General features: G+C 35.4%; 1 protein-coding gene across 6 annotated transcripts in view; it reads right to left on the bottom strand.

Annotated features, from left to right (window-relative positions):
* Positions 1 to 15,512, bottom strand: part of TCF12 (transcription factor 12) — a 372,383-nt gene that overhangs the window by 196,447 nt on the left and 160,424 nt on the right. For all 6 annotated transcript variants that reach the window (XM_032174711.2, XM_032174712.2, XM_032174715.2 and 3 more), the window contains one exon: positions 378 to 480. In XM_032174711.2, the coding sequence (XP_032030602.1) occupies positions 378 to 480 (103 nt within the window). The remainder of the gene's footprint in view (positions 1 to 377; positions 481 to 15,512) is intronic.

Raw genomic sequence — 15,512 nt, 5'->3', positions numbered from 1 at the left:
TGCTATGTCACATTTTTAATTACAACATAATACAACCGTTAAGAGAAATAGTAACATCACAAATGCCCCTAAAACAATACTTCTCTGCCCCAGAAAACATGTAACGCTTGAGGTCACAAAGACATTGCCCAAAACTGACAATCCAAACACTGCCACTTCCTTTTTTGACACCAAAACAATAATGCTTTAAGAGTAGACCCCAAATTTTCTGGACATTTGATCCTCAAGCTGTGCTGAACAAGAAAAGCCCTAGACGCCCCCAGAAACTCAAGAACTTTCTTCTAGATACTTACCTGTCCCTCCCGGACAAAGGGATAAAAAATGTCTCTGACCAAAGAAGCTTTGAGAAGACTACTTGCAGAGAATTACCAACTTACCCAGTAGATTTGAGTTCATGAAAGGTGTTGGGGACAAGCCTTCATGGGCTCCTAATCGACTGTCATTCAAGTGATCACTGTAATGAGGGCTGTCTGTAAAACCCTAGGGGGAAAAAAGATCAGAGTATTAAAGGGATTATTTGGCAGTCCTGCTAATTGAGCATAATGACACTCACCTAATTAATATACAGACTTACACATGGTCATTTTTAACCAAGTTTCTTGTTCATTATTTGAAAAGCTAACAGCAGAAGTGCTTCTTTTATTCCTTTTAAGATTTTAATGTCAAAAAACATTTTCTTTATTGATCGTAAAGAAAAGTGGGTTTCTATCAATAAACACTAACCATGAACACCAATGTTTTCAAAGTATCATCAGCTCTTCTGATGGGATGGGGAGCTATAAGAATTCTGTAAACTATTACTAAAATTATTACCTCTAAGATTACTTTACATCCAAAGGGAAAGTACAATGGATTTTTTAAAAATAAATTAAGAAAATACATTTCTCAGTTGTAATAAATTAGGGAAATGCTTATCTTTATCTTCCTATTCATTCCCTGCCCCCAGACCCTAAAAATAAAGGGTTAGGCAATTACAAGTTTGACTTAAAATACTAAAACTAATCCACAATCAATATACTAGAAATGAATCCTTTCCTAAATGGTAAACATTCAACAAAAAAGGTCTGTTTATACTCATTTTAATACTACTGCATTATAACAATATATACTCCTACAGAAACTGAGCCATGTAAAAAGTAAAACAATTATTAAAAATAGCTGATTTAAATTCCTAAGAATGAAATTACAAACACCATTAAAAACAATAAAGCTAATGTTACTTTTCACAGTAGCTGTTACTACATTTCTCCTTATAGTTTAAAACATTTTTTTTTAAAGCAAAGGGGAAAAAGATAAAGTTTACAAATAAAAACAAGTGTTACAAAATTACTATGTAATGAAACCTGTCCTGGTTCTCAGACTTTTACGCACTCTTAAGTACAGCATTACCTCCAAAATCATGTTGTTTCTAAACAAGGCTTTGAACTCTATTAATTAAAACTGCAGGTCATATATATCTCTGCCAATTTAAAACCAACATGGTAAACACCGGAAAAATGTATACGAAGTCCAAGTAAGAGAAAAAACTACCCTGGCTCACAGAAACTAGAAACCACCCAGAATCCCCTGGGACTAAAAAATCATCAATCACTGAACATTTATCATTACCCAGACTGCAGGCTACCATTTAAGAGGACATTAATGTGGCTGAAACAGGCCTCACTGTCTTTGCAGGCATGCTGTCAGTTCAATGAAAGGGCTAGGAACAGAGGGCTAAATAACTGTCAAATCATTACAATTGTTTATAGATACATGTCACAACTCCTTCTGCTGTTCTGTTTTAAAACTAATCTTCTGGGAGTGCTAACTCCCAAATAAATCTTTGTTTCATTTTTACACACTTTAGAATTACTGATAGACATGTGATAGACATTCCAGAAGAATCTGGGTGCCATTCACAACTTATGACCACAAGTGTTCTCTGGTAACTACAAGTCCTGTCTGATACAGCCACATTTCGTAGACCCTATATGCAAAATAGGATGGCTCTTAGCTAACGTCACTCCACAGAGCGTACCTTTTTTTTGTTTTTTGGAGACAGGGCCTCACTCTGTTGCCCAGGCTGGAGTGCAGTGGCGTGATCACTGCTGACTAGCCTCAACCTCCCAGGCTCAAGTGATCCTCCCGCCTCAGCCTCCCGGGAGTAGCTGGAACTACAGTAGTGCACCACCACACTCAACCAATTTTTAAAATTTTTTGAAGAGATGGGGTGTCACTGTGTTTCCCAGGCTGGTCTCAAACTCTTGGGCTCAAGAGATCCTCCAGCCTTGGCCTCCCAAAGCGCTGGAATTACAGGCGTGAGCCACCATGCTTGGCCCATAGAATTTGCTTTTACTATTTAAAATGAATACTAAGTGACAAATCACTATCTCACATACATCTGGGTGTTCTCTCTGCCACCCTTCCCACTGCCATTCTTAGGCACACAGTCAAAGGAAGGCATCAAAACCTATAAAAATACTCACTTAAATATTGTTTGTCATCCTACAGCAATACTACCGTAGAAAAATGCCAATTAAAATGTGCTTGCGGAACAGCTACATTGTTCACACTACATCTGAATGCTAAAGGCAAATGAAAGAGCAATTTTGTATTCTCCCAGTTCTCTTCATTCTTGAACAACAAAAAGTAAAAACACTACAGTTAAAAAAAAAAAAAACTATTTCCTAAAGCACCACTATACAAATATATCTAAGTTTGAAATGTATTTATCGTGTCACTAAATGCCTACACACAATTTATTAACTTTATAGATTACATGTAGTGTCTTTTACCCTGCTAACTTAACTTTTTTGCTGTTCCCACTGCTAATGACTGGGATTGTCATAGCGCACCAGAAAATAGGAGCCTACAGACTTTTTTCCTCAAATACAAGCAAGAGTTGGATATGAATCCTCAATGTCTATTTATTGAGATTATATGCATATACTATTAATCCACAATCAAGTATCAGTAAGGCATAATTGCTCTCATTTAGGGATAAAAATTAGATATTTTCCCCAACACCTTAGAGGTTCAATTCAGCAAATGCAACTTTGTTTAAAAGCCAGTGTCCAAGAGACAAGAAAAGAATAATAGTTCTTCATCTACAGGTGCAAACTGATGCTGGGAGAAGGGACAAATAGACTTGCAAAATGTTTGTCACAGTTTTATATCACTTACAACTGTACACCAAAACTTCACTTCAAGGACTGGGGGTAGCTACTGTTTGGGATTATTCCTGTCATTCCTTTCACACAGTAGTAGTAATACCCACCTGTATAACTTTTGGTGAAACAAGATGAATAGTTATGAAATAATTCACAAATATTTAAATACGATTATCACAAGTCATATGTTTTAAAATCAGTTCTACAAATGTACAACTATTAGCATGTCAATGTATCATCTAGTTGACTGATACCTACAGCAGTGCTTTGCAGACTTCAATGTTCTTATCAAACAAGTAGAGATCTTGCTAAAATGCAGATTAAGATGCATAAGGTCTTGGGGGTAGGACTTAAGATTCTGAATTTCTAACAAATAGATGATGCTGATGCTGCTGGCCTATGGACTACACTACTAGTAGCAAGAACTTACACAACTTGGAATAAAGATCTCTTTCATAAACACAGAGTAAAAGGGTCTAGAAAGGTGACAGCGAGGCACCCCCCACTGAAACCATATTAAAACACCAGAAGTTTCCAGATAAGTATAAATTACGGAGAAACCCCGCAGTTTAAAGAAAAAAAAAAAACAAACTAAAGCAATTAGAATAGCAAAATATTTTTATGTATGTATGTATTCATCCATGTAGTTTTAAAAGTAGAAAGTAGCTTAGCTGTCAAATATAGCCCCAATGGAAGAAATAGGTTAGTTGACTAGGAGTTTAAACTTCTTCTGAAATACCACATAGAGTTAGACAACAAGCATGGCTGTTCATAGAGCAAAAGGGGAAAATCTCATAAACCAGAGCACTCACAGGGCTGACACAATAGCAGAGAACAAAGCAAAATAACGTAGTAACTTCCAACAGGCTGGAGAACATAGGTTGAAGGTAAATGGCCTAAGGGAGTGGTTGCAGTGACAAGAAAAGAACAAAAACCAAGCAAACAATGGTTAAGTTGGAGCCCGAGTGGATCAACCAATGGGACTGGTAAATGAATGCTATTTCAATTTTAAAATATAAAGGAAGTAAATCAGTGACATCATTAAATATACAATGATCATGTTGCATATTTTAAATTGATAGAAAGTTACTATGCTAATAAAAGGGGTCAAACATGGCTCCCAGGACTCCTAATTAAGATCTTGAATTCTGTTAAAAGCCATTAAGATAGAGAATTTTTAATACATGAGATGATATACATTATGAAGGACAAAGCAATACTATCAGAATTATCTATTACACCAGCCTTTTAGCCACAATATGCTACTGAACACCAAAATATTTCCAAATACACCCTGAACAATCACTGTTCCCATCTTATAAAAATGGAAAGCACTCAAGATATTAATAATTGATAAAATCAGTTGATGCACGGCAAGATTACAAAAACCATTAATTTCTATACTTAAAATCTGTCTAAAATTTAGTTGGTAAATCTTAAATAATTCCATCTATGAATGCATAATACTTCATAAAAGCTTTGATATTATAAAATGTGGTCTATAAAGCAGATTTCATACTTTTCTCTATGTTTATTTCCTGATGCAGGAACTTAGAAATGTTAATCCCTGCTACAGTATGACGACAGACCTGAAGTGATCAAAGCAGCTTCCATATTTAAACTAAACAGCACATAATCAATATATATATATATATTTTTTGAGACAGAGTCTTGCTCTGTTGCTCAGGCTGGAATGCAGTGGCATGATCACAGCTCAACGCAGCCTCAATCTGCTGGGCTCAAGCAGTCCTCCCACTTCAGCCTCCTGAGTAACTGGGACTACAGGCACACATCACCATGTCCAGCCAATATTTTTATTTTTTGTAGACATGGGGTCTCCTATGTTGTCCGGGCTAGTCTCGAATTCCTGGGCTCAAGTGAACCTCCCATTTTGGCCTCCCAAAATGTGGGCAATCAAATATTTTGTTGTATCCAAGGTGGGTAGGGCGAAAGGGAGAGGGAGAGGGAGAGAGGGGGAGAGAGGGGGAGAGAGGGGGAGAGAGAGGGAGAGAGAGGGGAAGAGGGAGAGAGAGAGAGAGAGACAGAGAGAGAGAGAGAGAGAACACACCTAGTATTATTTATATAACAGTACTCTTATCTGGTTTCTCACCTCAAAAAATACAAGAATTTTTTCTTTTGGTTAATTTTTAAAATGGCTCATTTAAAAAATTTATCTCATCCAATTTATAGAGTATCATCACCAGAGGATCTTTCCCAGTTCAGAATACACTTACGGTTTTACAAACCTATGTTGTTATTTCTTTGTATGAAAATCAGTTTAAAAAAAAAGAAACCACTGTTTTTAAAATTCTATTTAAAAAAATCTTCAATTCTTTTCAGTGGCCTTTTTTTTTTTTTTTAAAGGGAGGAAAAGAGGCTCTTTGAATAAAGATTACTTTCTCAGGAAAGCCTTCCCTGGACCCTAACAAGACCAAATTGCGTGAGATTATTCTGTGCTCCCACAGCAGTGAGCATTCCATCATTGCGCGGCTCCTACTTATTAAAACTGCCTATTTAATTATCCATTTAAATTAAATTTATAATTTAAATTTGTGTTATAATTGCACAGCATAGTGTAGTGGATAAATGTGAAATTTTTGGAGCCAGACTGGCAGGTAATTCCATCTTTGGTACATACAAGCTATGTGGCATGAGGCATATTAAACTTTCTTATCTCAGTTTCCTTACCTGTAAAATGTAGATGATGGTAGTAGTACGTTCGCTTCACAGGTTGTTACAAAAGGATTAAATGAGTAAATATATGTAGCACTTGGAAAAGCTCCTGGCACATAGTAAGCACATAATAAACACTAGCCATTATTATTATTATTATTATTATTATCCGAGTTAGAAATTATGTCTTACAAATTCTGAGAGTACAGGGACCCTATTTTTTTCTTTTTCCCCCAACAATGACATCCTCAGAATGATGCCTGCCACATACATAGCAGGTGCTGAACAAATGACAAAGGGAGGGGAGGAGGTTTTAGCTGCTAAATCTTTAAAATGCTGCTGAGTTTTGGATATTATAAATGTCCAATCAATTTCTCCATAGACCTCACGGTAACTATAAGAAAGGTGGTAAGAAACTAGCTTATCTAACCGGATTGAACAAGTACCCACGGGTTTCTGGTATTCAAAGAGCTACAAGATTTCCCACCAATTACTGAAATCTTATAGCCTCTAAGTGGGCAAAAGCCAGAAGAATCAGCCAAAACCCATAAGCCATCAGAAAGCTCTGGATGAGGCCTGGATATAAATAAGTGTTTATGCTTCAAAGTGAAACATTAATAAAATGGAAAGTTAAAAAAGTAAGAATAAATGCAGTTCCAAAGAGAGAAAAGTGTTCTTACTGTATTTCTTTACTTACCTCTATCATAAATTGCCAAAATTAATGTCTAGATAAATAACGTTATACTTTCTAAAACAAATCCTTGAATGTGATTGTCTCTCTCAGTTAAACACAACTATGAAAAAGGCAAGTGGGTTGACTTGATCACAACAGTCTGTTACCTGAGAGCAGGAATTATATCTCTAGTTACCACTCACTAATCTCTCACAAGGGACAAACACACTAACGGGCATGTAGTAGGTGACTAATCTGTTAATGTAATGAATGACTGAAAAATAAACACTACCCCAGTTAATGAATCAGGTCTACATCTGAAACAGCTACTTAATAGTATTTTAAGATTCCGATATCCTTTAACAGGTCATACTAATATATAGTAAAATTTCTTAACAGGGAGATGGATTCTGTCATCCAGGTCCATAAATTTCCACAGGGCAAGAACTTTTTATTCCTCTTCATAATCCCAAAAGAGACTAGCACAGAATTTTGTGTGTAATGAAGTGCTTAAGTTTTTGTTGAGAGGATGAATAATCTCTTCAGGTAACGTTTTATTCATGAATGCTAAGTAGTTTTATAGAATTACTCTAATCCATGAAGGAAGAGTGAGTCTTGAACTGGCCTAGGAGGAAGAGGAGAATCAAAAACTTTTAGAAATAGAATATTCAGAAAATATGCTGGATACATGAGATGCCGCTTAGCACAAGGGCAAGTATTTTTATAAAATTACTTGTCCTTAAAAACTGTACTATATAGTGTGACATATCTAAATATTTTTTAGGAAACAGTTTATTCTAATGTACTAACTTTATACTTGTAAAAGGTTTATTGAAAGATTACATTCACATTAATGTACAATTTCATAATATAGATTTAATATACATTTATAATATACAATTAATACACAATTTTCTCCCTTTGCCTTCTATATATTCTTTATTTCCAGGAAGTATTCTTTTGTGAAATAGTAGATAGTATTTTTTTAAAAGCTAGTCTTTTGCAGATAGTTTGAGAAGCACTAATCTACATCCTCACTACTAAAAATGTGGTCCTTAAAACTGACTGATTGGCAAATTCTGGAAGTTTGTTGAAATGCAGAAGCTCTGGCAGAGTCCTAGGCCTAGTGAATCCACAATCTGCATCTTAACAAGATTTAAAGGAGATTTATAAACAAAATGAAGTTTGGCAAGAACTGGTTTATGTTATCCTGTAAGTCACAGGGCCTGGTACATTGTAAAACAGTATTAGCCCTATTATTTCTTTTTGTAGTACCACTAGCACTCAGTAGCACTACATCAAATCCTAAAGAGCTCACATTGTAAAACCATAATTCCACTGTCACGTTCATAAATCTATCACATACTATATACAACCAGTAAAATTAAGAGTTAAATTGTTACTGTCCCCCTCCCAAGAAAATCTCACATTTTACATAATTTAAAGCTTTTATCTTCTACTATAAATCAACAGTATTATCACTGAGCATATAACTCCACAGTATATATTTTTATTATTTCCTGATATCTGTAAAATCAGTTAAAATAAATCAAACATAAGGTATAAGATAATTTTATTAAAACCCATGCTTAACAAGCAACAACTAATTGCAAGAAGAGAGAACATCAGCCAATGAGCAAAACCATGTTCTTACATTCAGAGGATAACATATTTTAAAGTAACTTTAAAATACCAGTCCCATATATTAAATGTTTATTTTATAACAACAGGTCGGAAAAATAGGAGCAAAAAAGAATATATAATAATGCTTAACTTCTATAAAATTTATAGAGCTGGGTGCGGTCGCTCACACCTGTAATCCCAATACTTTGGGAAGTCGAGGTAGGAGGATCACTTCAGCCCAGGTGTTCAAGACCAGCCTGGGCAACATAGTGAGACTCTGGTGCTACAAAATACAAGAAAATTAGCCAGATATGGTAGAATACGCCTATAGTCCCAGCTACTTGGAAGGCTGTGTTAGAAGAATCCCTTGAGCCCAGGAGTTGGGGGCTGCAGTGAGCCAGAATCACGCCACTGCATTCCAGCCTGGGCAGCAGAGCCAGAGCTCATCTCAAAAAAATTTTAAAAATTAAAAACAAATAAATAAAGTTTATAGAAAGAACACTACAAAATTAATTATAAAAAGCTTTAATATTTTTTCATTTCATTTGCCTATATTTTCCAAAAATTCCTAAAACAGTCGTTTATTTTTCTAAAAGATACATTATTTCTCAGATTTTCCTTTAACATGACTAAAATAACATACACCCATTGTAGAAAATAGAGAATGTACAAAAATAGCATCAACTAAGCATGAAAAAAATCTCTCATTTTATCTCCACTGAAATGCAAACATCAACAACATATGACACATTTTCTTTCAATTTTTAAATGTTTCTAAACTAGTCCAGACATATTAAAATGTACATAATAAAAAGTCATGTGCCCACAACTTAACAAATAGAACATTACCAGTATAGTTTAAACCCCTATGTAATGATAATTCCCATTAGAAGCAAACACTATCCTAAATTTGTTTTTTATCATTTTCACACATTACTTAATACTTCCATTACATATTATTATCTAAATGATATATAGCATCACTTTTTATGTTTCTAAATAGTATCTCTTTTTCTTTATTCCGTTAACATTCAATATATAAGACTGATGTATGCTGACAATGTGTAGCACTGGTATATACAGGTCACTCCTATAGAATATTCTATTTATAAACACACCACAATTTATCCAATTCCCTATTGACATTCAGCTTGCCTCCAATGTCTCCCTATTACAAATAAGGTTGTTACAAACATTTTAGGAATATGTCTCCTTGTACAAATTTATATGAAATTTTCTCTCAGGGTTAATTATCTAAATGTGAAATTACTGGTTTGCAAAGTATGCTGGTGTTCAAATTTACTAGATATTGCCAAACTGTTCTCTAGAATAGAAATGTACTATCGTTTAGGGGGAAAGTCTCATATCTCTTGCTGCATCATGAAAGCTCCAAACTTATGAAAGGTGGCTTCCAAAATCCCCTTGTAAGTTGTATGTAATTTGTGACACACTTCCCAAATGATAAAAAGCAAAGCAATCATGATTACATTTCCTTATCAGTTCACTTAACCCTTAGTGTAGCTATATCCTTATCTGAAATAGTTTGGCCTGGGTCCAAAGGCAGTCCTTCGCCATAAAAAATGTTCAAGACACATTTGTTAAATGAGTTAATCTTTGCTAGCCTCTTCAGTTCATCTTAAGTGTCTATAAATAAAGTTGCATACATTACTCCAGGCACCAGTAGATTAAAATCTGCAAGACATACCGTACATTTTTAGTTTGTCACTGGTATCCTATCTTGATAGCCAGTGTTGTGTGGACTGTTAGAGTTATGGCAACAAGGTTGGCTGCTGCTGATTTTTAGATTCTGACCCATGGCCGTAATAATACATAGTTCATGATTTAAATAGTACTGCATATCTTGGTAGGAACCACTAAGACAGTACTTTTGAATTCTGTTACTAGTCAGGGCAGTTGACCATGAGCCACTTATTTACACTCCCTCTTCCTGCCCCATGACTAAAGCCAATCATTTTTAAGGGTAAGTTCCAATTAAAAGTATAATAGTGAAACAATGTTTATTTAATAACTGGCTCGCATATGTGCTAAATCCCTGGCCTAGATTCATTACCTTGAAGGTGAAAGTAGATAAGCCACAGCTGATAGATCAGTGGTTCCTTCCAGGAATATATTACCAAATCTTCACTCATCCTCCCTAATTTGAGGTTTTGTGTAACAGTATTAACCATAATAGCACGGGCCAGGTGCAGTGGCTTTTGCCTATAATCTCAGTACTTTGGGAGGCTGAGGCTGGTGGATCACTTGAGGTCAGGAGTTCGAGACCAGCCTGGCCAACATGGTGAAACCTTGTCTCTACTAAAAATACAAAAAAGAAAAAGAAAAACAAACAAACAAAAAAACATTAGCCGGGTGTAGTGGCATGCGCCTGTAGTCCCAGCTACTTGGGAAGCTGAGGTAGGAGAATGACATGAACCCAGGAGGCGGAGGCTGTAGTGATCTGAGATCGCGCCACTGCACTCCAACGTGGGTGACAGAGTGAGGCTCCATCTAAAAAATAATAACTATTATTATAATAAAAATAATAATAGCATAACCATACATTTGGTGATATCATTTGCCAGAACTTGGGCTAAAGGCTTTATTCATTTAATCTTTACAACACTATGAACTAGTTACTATTATTCCCATTCCACAGATGAGGCAAGAGGCACAGAAAATTTACACAGCTCACCCAAAGTCCAACAGTAAATAGAGAATGGGGATTTGAATCCAGACTGTCTGTCCAGAGCCCACCATGCAATGTTGCCTTTCTAGTAATAACTGCTCCCCGCTAGAACTATTGTGAATTGAATGGCTCTATGATAGGCTGAAGCCATACAAAATGAAGAATAAATCTGTTCAAACGGTAATTCATAAGTGATAAAGGAATGAAGGTAGGAAAATGCAACAACAAAACAAAACAAAATTTAACTACCCAGTTTGGCAAACGGTGCTCACAAGAGTGGAGACGGTCATCAGAGCTTTAGTAAGCTGTTTGGACTGGGGGACTCCGATGAAGCCACAAACAAACTGGGAAATGGAAAACCCTCCGCTGCTAAGTGGACATCTACTGCAGACATTTTTATCTGCCGCAGAACTTTTCTCTTGCCCAGGGTGCGAATAGGTACAGTAGTCTTCTGGGATGCTAAGATAATTCCCATGGAAAATGCATACAGAGGCCTCAAAAAACCTACAGGCAAATTTCTACAGCGTCAGAGCCAGTAGTTGAGTACCCTTATGTTAGATGAAGTTTATGATAATGATTTGGCAATTATAGTTAAGAATATTCATTATAATTAATTGGAAAAGGCTATGTAACTCCATTCTAATAAAAGGCATCCGAGTGGCCTAGCTGTAATGCACTGACAATTGCAGAAAAGGAAATTATTCACATAGATATCAAAATCTTTTGGGTCAGGGCCCTAAATCCAACATCAATTGAATGCTCAACAAGAGAAACAGCATGATAGGGGGCACTAGTCTTCCTTAGGGACTCTGATTTGTTCTGCAGTACTGAAGCTTCCCAGAAATAGCAACTGAATGCAAAACGGCTTGTTAAGAGACAGACCTATTATCCCCTTCCTCAATTCCTAGATCTCTGAAATCAACAGTGATTATATGGCTAAAGGACACAGGTGCCATGTGAATATTCCAACAAAGAATGGGTAATGAAGGAAGTCTTCATTTCTACTTAACACCAAAGGCAGACAGTACCCCTGCTTTCTGATGTACAGTATACAGTTTCTCTTGCAGAGTGCTCAGCAGCTGAAATGCTGGAACTCCCTTTGAAAACCAGAAAGGTTTCACTATCAAGTCATGAGAGGTAGGTGTAACTGTGAGTACATTAGATATACAAAACCTAACTTTTAGAGATAACCTTTAAATGATAAATTAGCTTCTTAAAACTAAAATATAATCCTGTCAGTAGAGACTTTTATTTTCAATGAGCAGCTTAGTGAAGTAACTCATCAGGTTTTTCTTGGATGTGGAAAAATTCCTCATTTTTAACTTCTGTAATTTTTCGATTTGAAAGAGCATCAAGAAAGCTGCTGTTTTAATTTGAGAAAGCATTTTTAGAATGATCTTTAAGTCTCCTTAAATATCCCAAAATCACAGATTCAGAATCTGTGAGTCTTCCTATTAATATGTTAATACTTTATAGATTTATTTAAAGAAAATATCTCTTTAGGTTAGCCCTTATTACTACAAAGAATAAAGGAATTAAATTCTAAATACACTACCCTCCCCTTTCCAAAGCACTTTTGTAACTAAAGACCATTTTACTTATTTCAGCATGGTTGTCAGTCTCCTTTCACTGAAAAAAATCAGTAAGTAAAGGCATTTCCTTCTCTAACCACGTTAGAGAACAAGGCTGAGGAACAACCGCCAGGGGCTACTCATTCACCAGTTTGAGGAACATCTACTAGAATTGAATAAAATCACACGGCGGAGGGATTTTGTGGTTATTTGTGTGTCCAGATATACCGACTCGTATCTTACGTCAATTGATCTAATCAAACTATGTGAATTTATAAAAAATGAAAGCAGAAAAACAACTACTGTTCCACTCCATCCCTACTCTACCAAAAAGCGTGGTTTGTATCCTGGAGTGAGCATGAGATGTGGAAGTGCCAGCAATTCTCATGGATTTTTTAATGCTTCTCAGTGGAAGCATCTCCTTCCATGGCCATGATTCTAGTGTGAAAAATAGTATTCTTCATATAACATGGTATGAAAACACAAGTCAGCATCTTCACCTAGCACAGAATCAAAGAAATAACTATCTGATCCATTACCAGAGAAAAACTCTATTCTGATGTGTGTATGTAAACTGTGAAGAAAGTTTAAGTGGCATTACTTTATTGGAATAGTTTCAGCTAATACATATAATTAAAAGTAAAAAGCAGTTATTTCCTAAAAAGTAAAATTACACTTCAATTCAGACATTTAGTCCAAACTGATACTGCTTTACTATATTTGCACCCAATACAAACTTTTCACATACTTACAAAAATATAATGAGCTAATTACATTTGCACATAATATAAAATTTTCAGATACTTACAAACATAGAAGACCAGCATTACTTTGATAACAATAGGTCACAGTATTATCTTTCTTTTCTTATACCCTTCCTAAGAAAATTAAAGCTAATTGTGACATAAACTAAATTATCTATGTGATCAAATATGATGGTTTTCATCAGCAGCAATAACCGAAGTGGATTTCCTGTCTGCTTTGAGTTCTAATATTTTAAATGCATACTATCAATCTATCCTAAATGCCAGGTGTGCTTTTTGATACTTCATCTTCTCGTCTTACCTTCTCTCGATTTTTAGCCCCCATTTTCTCCTTCAATACTCATCTTGTTTTTTTACCTATCTTTTCATGTCAATCTAGTTATTAATGAAATTAAAGAAATTAAAATATGCATATGGAAGTGTGATAATGCATATGTATATATGTGTAGTACTGCCTATAATATATTAGGCATTGTGCCACATGATAGGATGCAAGAATAAATAAAAGCCTTTGCCTTCAAGGAGCTTACAGTCACAAGAAAAGAGAGACATTATCTGAAAATATTTTAATAAACTGAATAACCTTTTCATGAGGTCTGGGCCTGAGATGCACATACCACATTATACCTTCCAAGGTTTGATTAATACAATTGGACTCCCTAGTAGTCTAGGGGACAGGATAATAAACAGTAAAAATTTAAATGAAGTACAAACCAGTCTGCCAAATTACAAGTTAAACTCGCTGGGTTTTGTATGAATAGTTTAGAAGATGCTAATACACCAGCACAGCTTCAAATGGGAGCAGCAAAAGCAGAACAAATACTGTTAGGCAGGCAGAAGTCGCATTAAGATTTGCTAAAGAATACCCTAAAGCAAAATGAAACATACTGATAACTGGAAAATAAAGTGTCAGTAAGTACCTCTGGTGTCATCTTGATCATCACAACTAAGTTTTATTGAGTACATACTACACGCCAGCACTGTGTTAAGAACATCCATGCATTGTGTCAGTTAATTTAACCTATATTAACCTATATATTGAATAATACTATATTTACCCCATCTCATAGACGAGACAATAAATGTGTTATTTAAGTTTCTGGTACCTAGTTAACAATAGGTAACTAATACAAAAATGAAAAAGAAGAAAATATTATTCACAATCTTGTCAAAAAATTTGAAGAAGTAATACTTCTCAACTAATTCTTTCAGGCCAGGATTAGCATGATAACAAATTCTTACAAAGAAAGTACACGCAAAAGTTTTTTTTTTTTTTTTTTTTTTTAAACTACAGGCGTGGTAGCTCACGTCTGTGATCCCAGCACTTTGGAAAGCCGAGGTGGGCGGATCACTTCAGGTCAGGAGTTCAAGACCAGCCTGGCCAAGATGGTGAAACTCTGTCTCTACTAAAAAAAAAATATACAAATTAGGTAGGCGCAGTGGCGGGTGCCTGTAATCCAAAAAATGCAATTAAAAATACTTATAACAGCATCAAAAATTATGAAACATTTAGTTAATAAACAGAAGATGTGCAAGACTTGTTCACTAAAAACTATCTAAAAATACTAACAGAGATCATGTCACTGCACTCTAGCCTGGGCGCCAGAGCAAAGCCTTGCCAAAAATTAAAAAACCAAATGCACATATATATATGGAAAGTAAAGACTTAACTATAGAGATATATCACATGCATGAATCAAAAGCCTCCACACTGTTAAGTTCCTCCTCCAACTGATCTACAGACTCAATGCAATCCTAATCAAAATCCTACACAGCTTCGTAGAAACTGACATACTGGTTTTAAAATTTTCAATGTATATGCAAAGAACATAGAACAGTTCAAACAATTTTGAAACAGAATAACAAGGTGGAAGACTTATACTACCTGATACCAAGATTTATTTTAAAGGTACAGAAATCAAGACAGTTATGGTATTGGTGTGAAGATAAAATCAATAAAACAGAATACAGAGCCCAGATATTGATCCTCACACATATGGCCAACAGATTTTTAACAGAGATAACAAGTTAAATCAATGGGAGGGAAGAAAAATCTTTTCAACAAATGGTGGTGGCAAACTGGACAGCCTTATGAAAAAAAAATTAACGTTGACCCTGACTTGACATCTTATACAGAAACAAACTCACAATGGATCACAGATCTAAGTTAAGAGCTAAATGTTTACACTGCCTAACTTACTATTTCTTGAGACTGCTACCAGCAGTCAAACTACATTTCTGAAGTAATATCGAGGGAATTCCATGATGGAAAAAAATGTGGGAAGAAGTTTATTCCATTCCTTTCTTTTTTTTTCTTTCTTTTTTTTTTTTTTTGAGACAGAGCCAGGCTGGAGTGCAGTGGCGCGATCTCGG

The sequence above is a fragment of the Hylobates moloch genome, unplaced genomic scaffold (genome assembly GCF_009828535.3).
Source record: "Hylobates moloch isolate HMO894 unplaced genomic scaffold, HMol_V3 SCAFFOLD_14, whole genome shotgun sequence".
Classification (NCBI taxonomy): Eukaryota; Metazoa; Chordata; class Mammalia; order Primates; family Hylobatidae; genus Hylobates; species Hylobates moloch.
The sequence above is the reverse complement of the archived record's forward strand: the minus strand, read 5'-3'. Positions and strand labels throughout refer to the sequence as shown.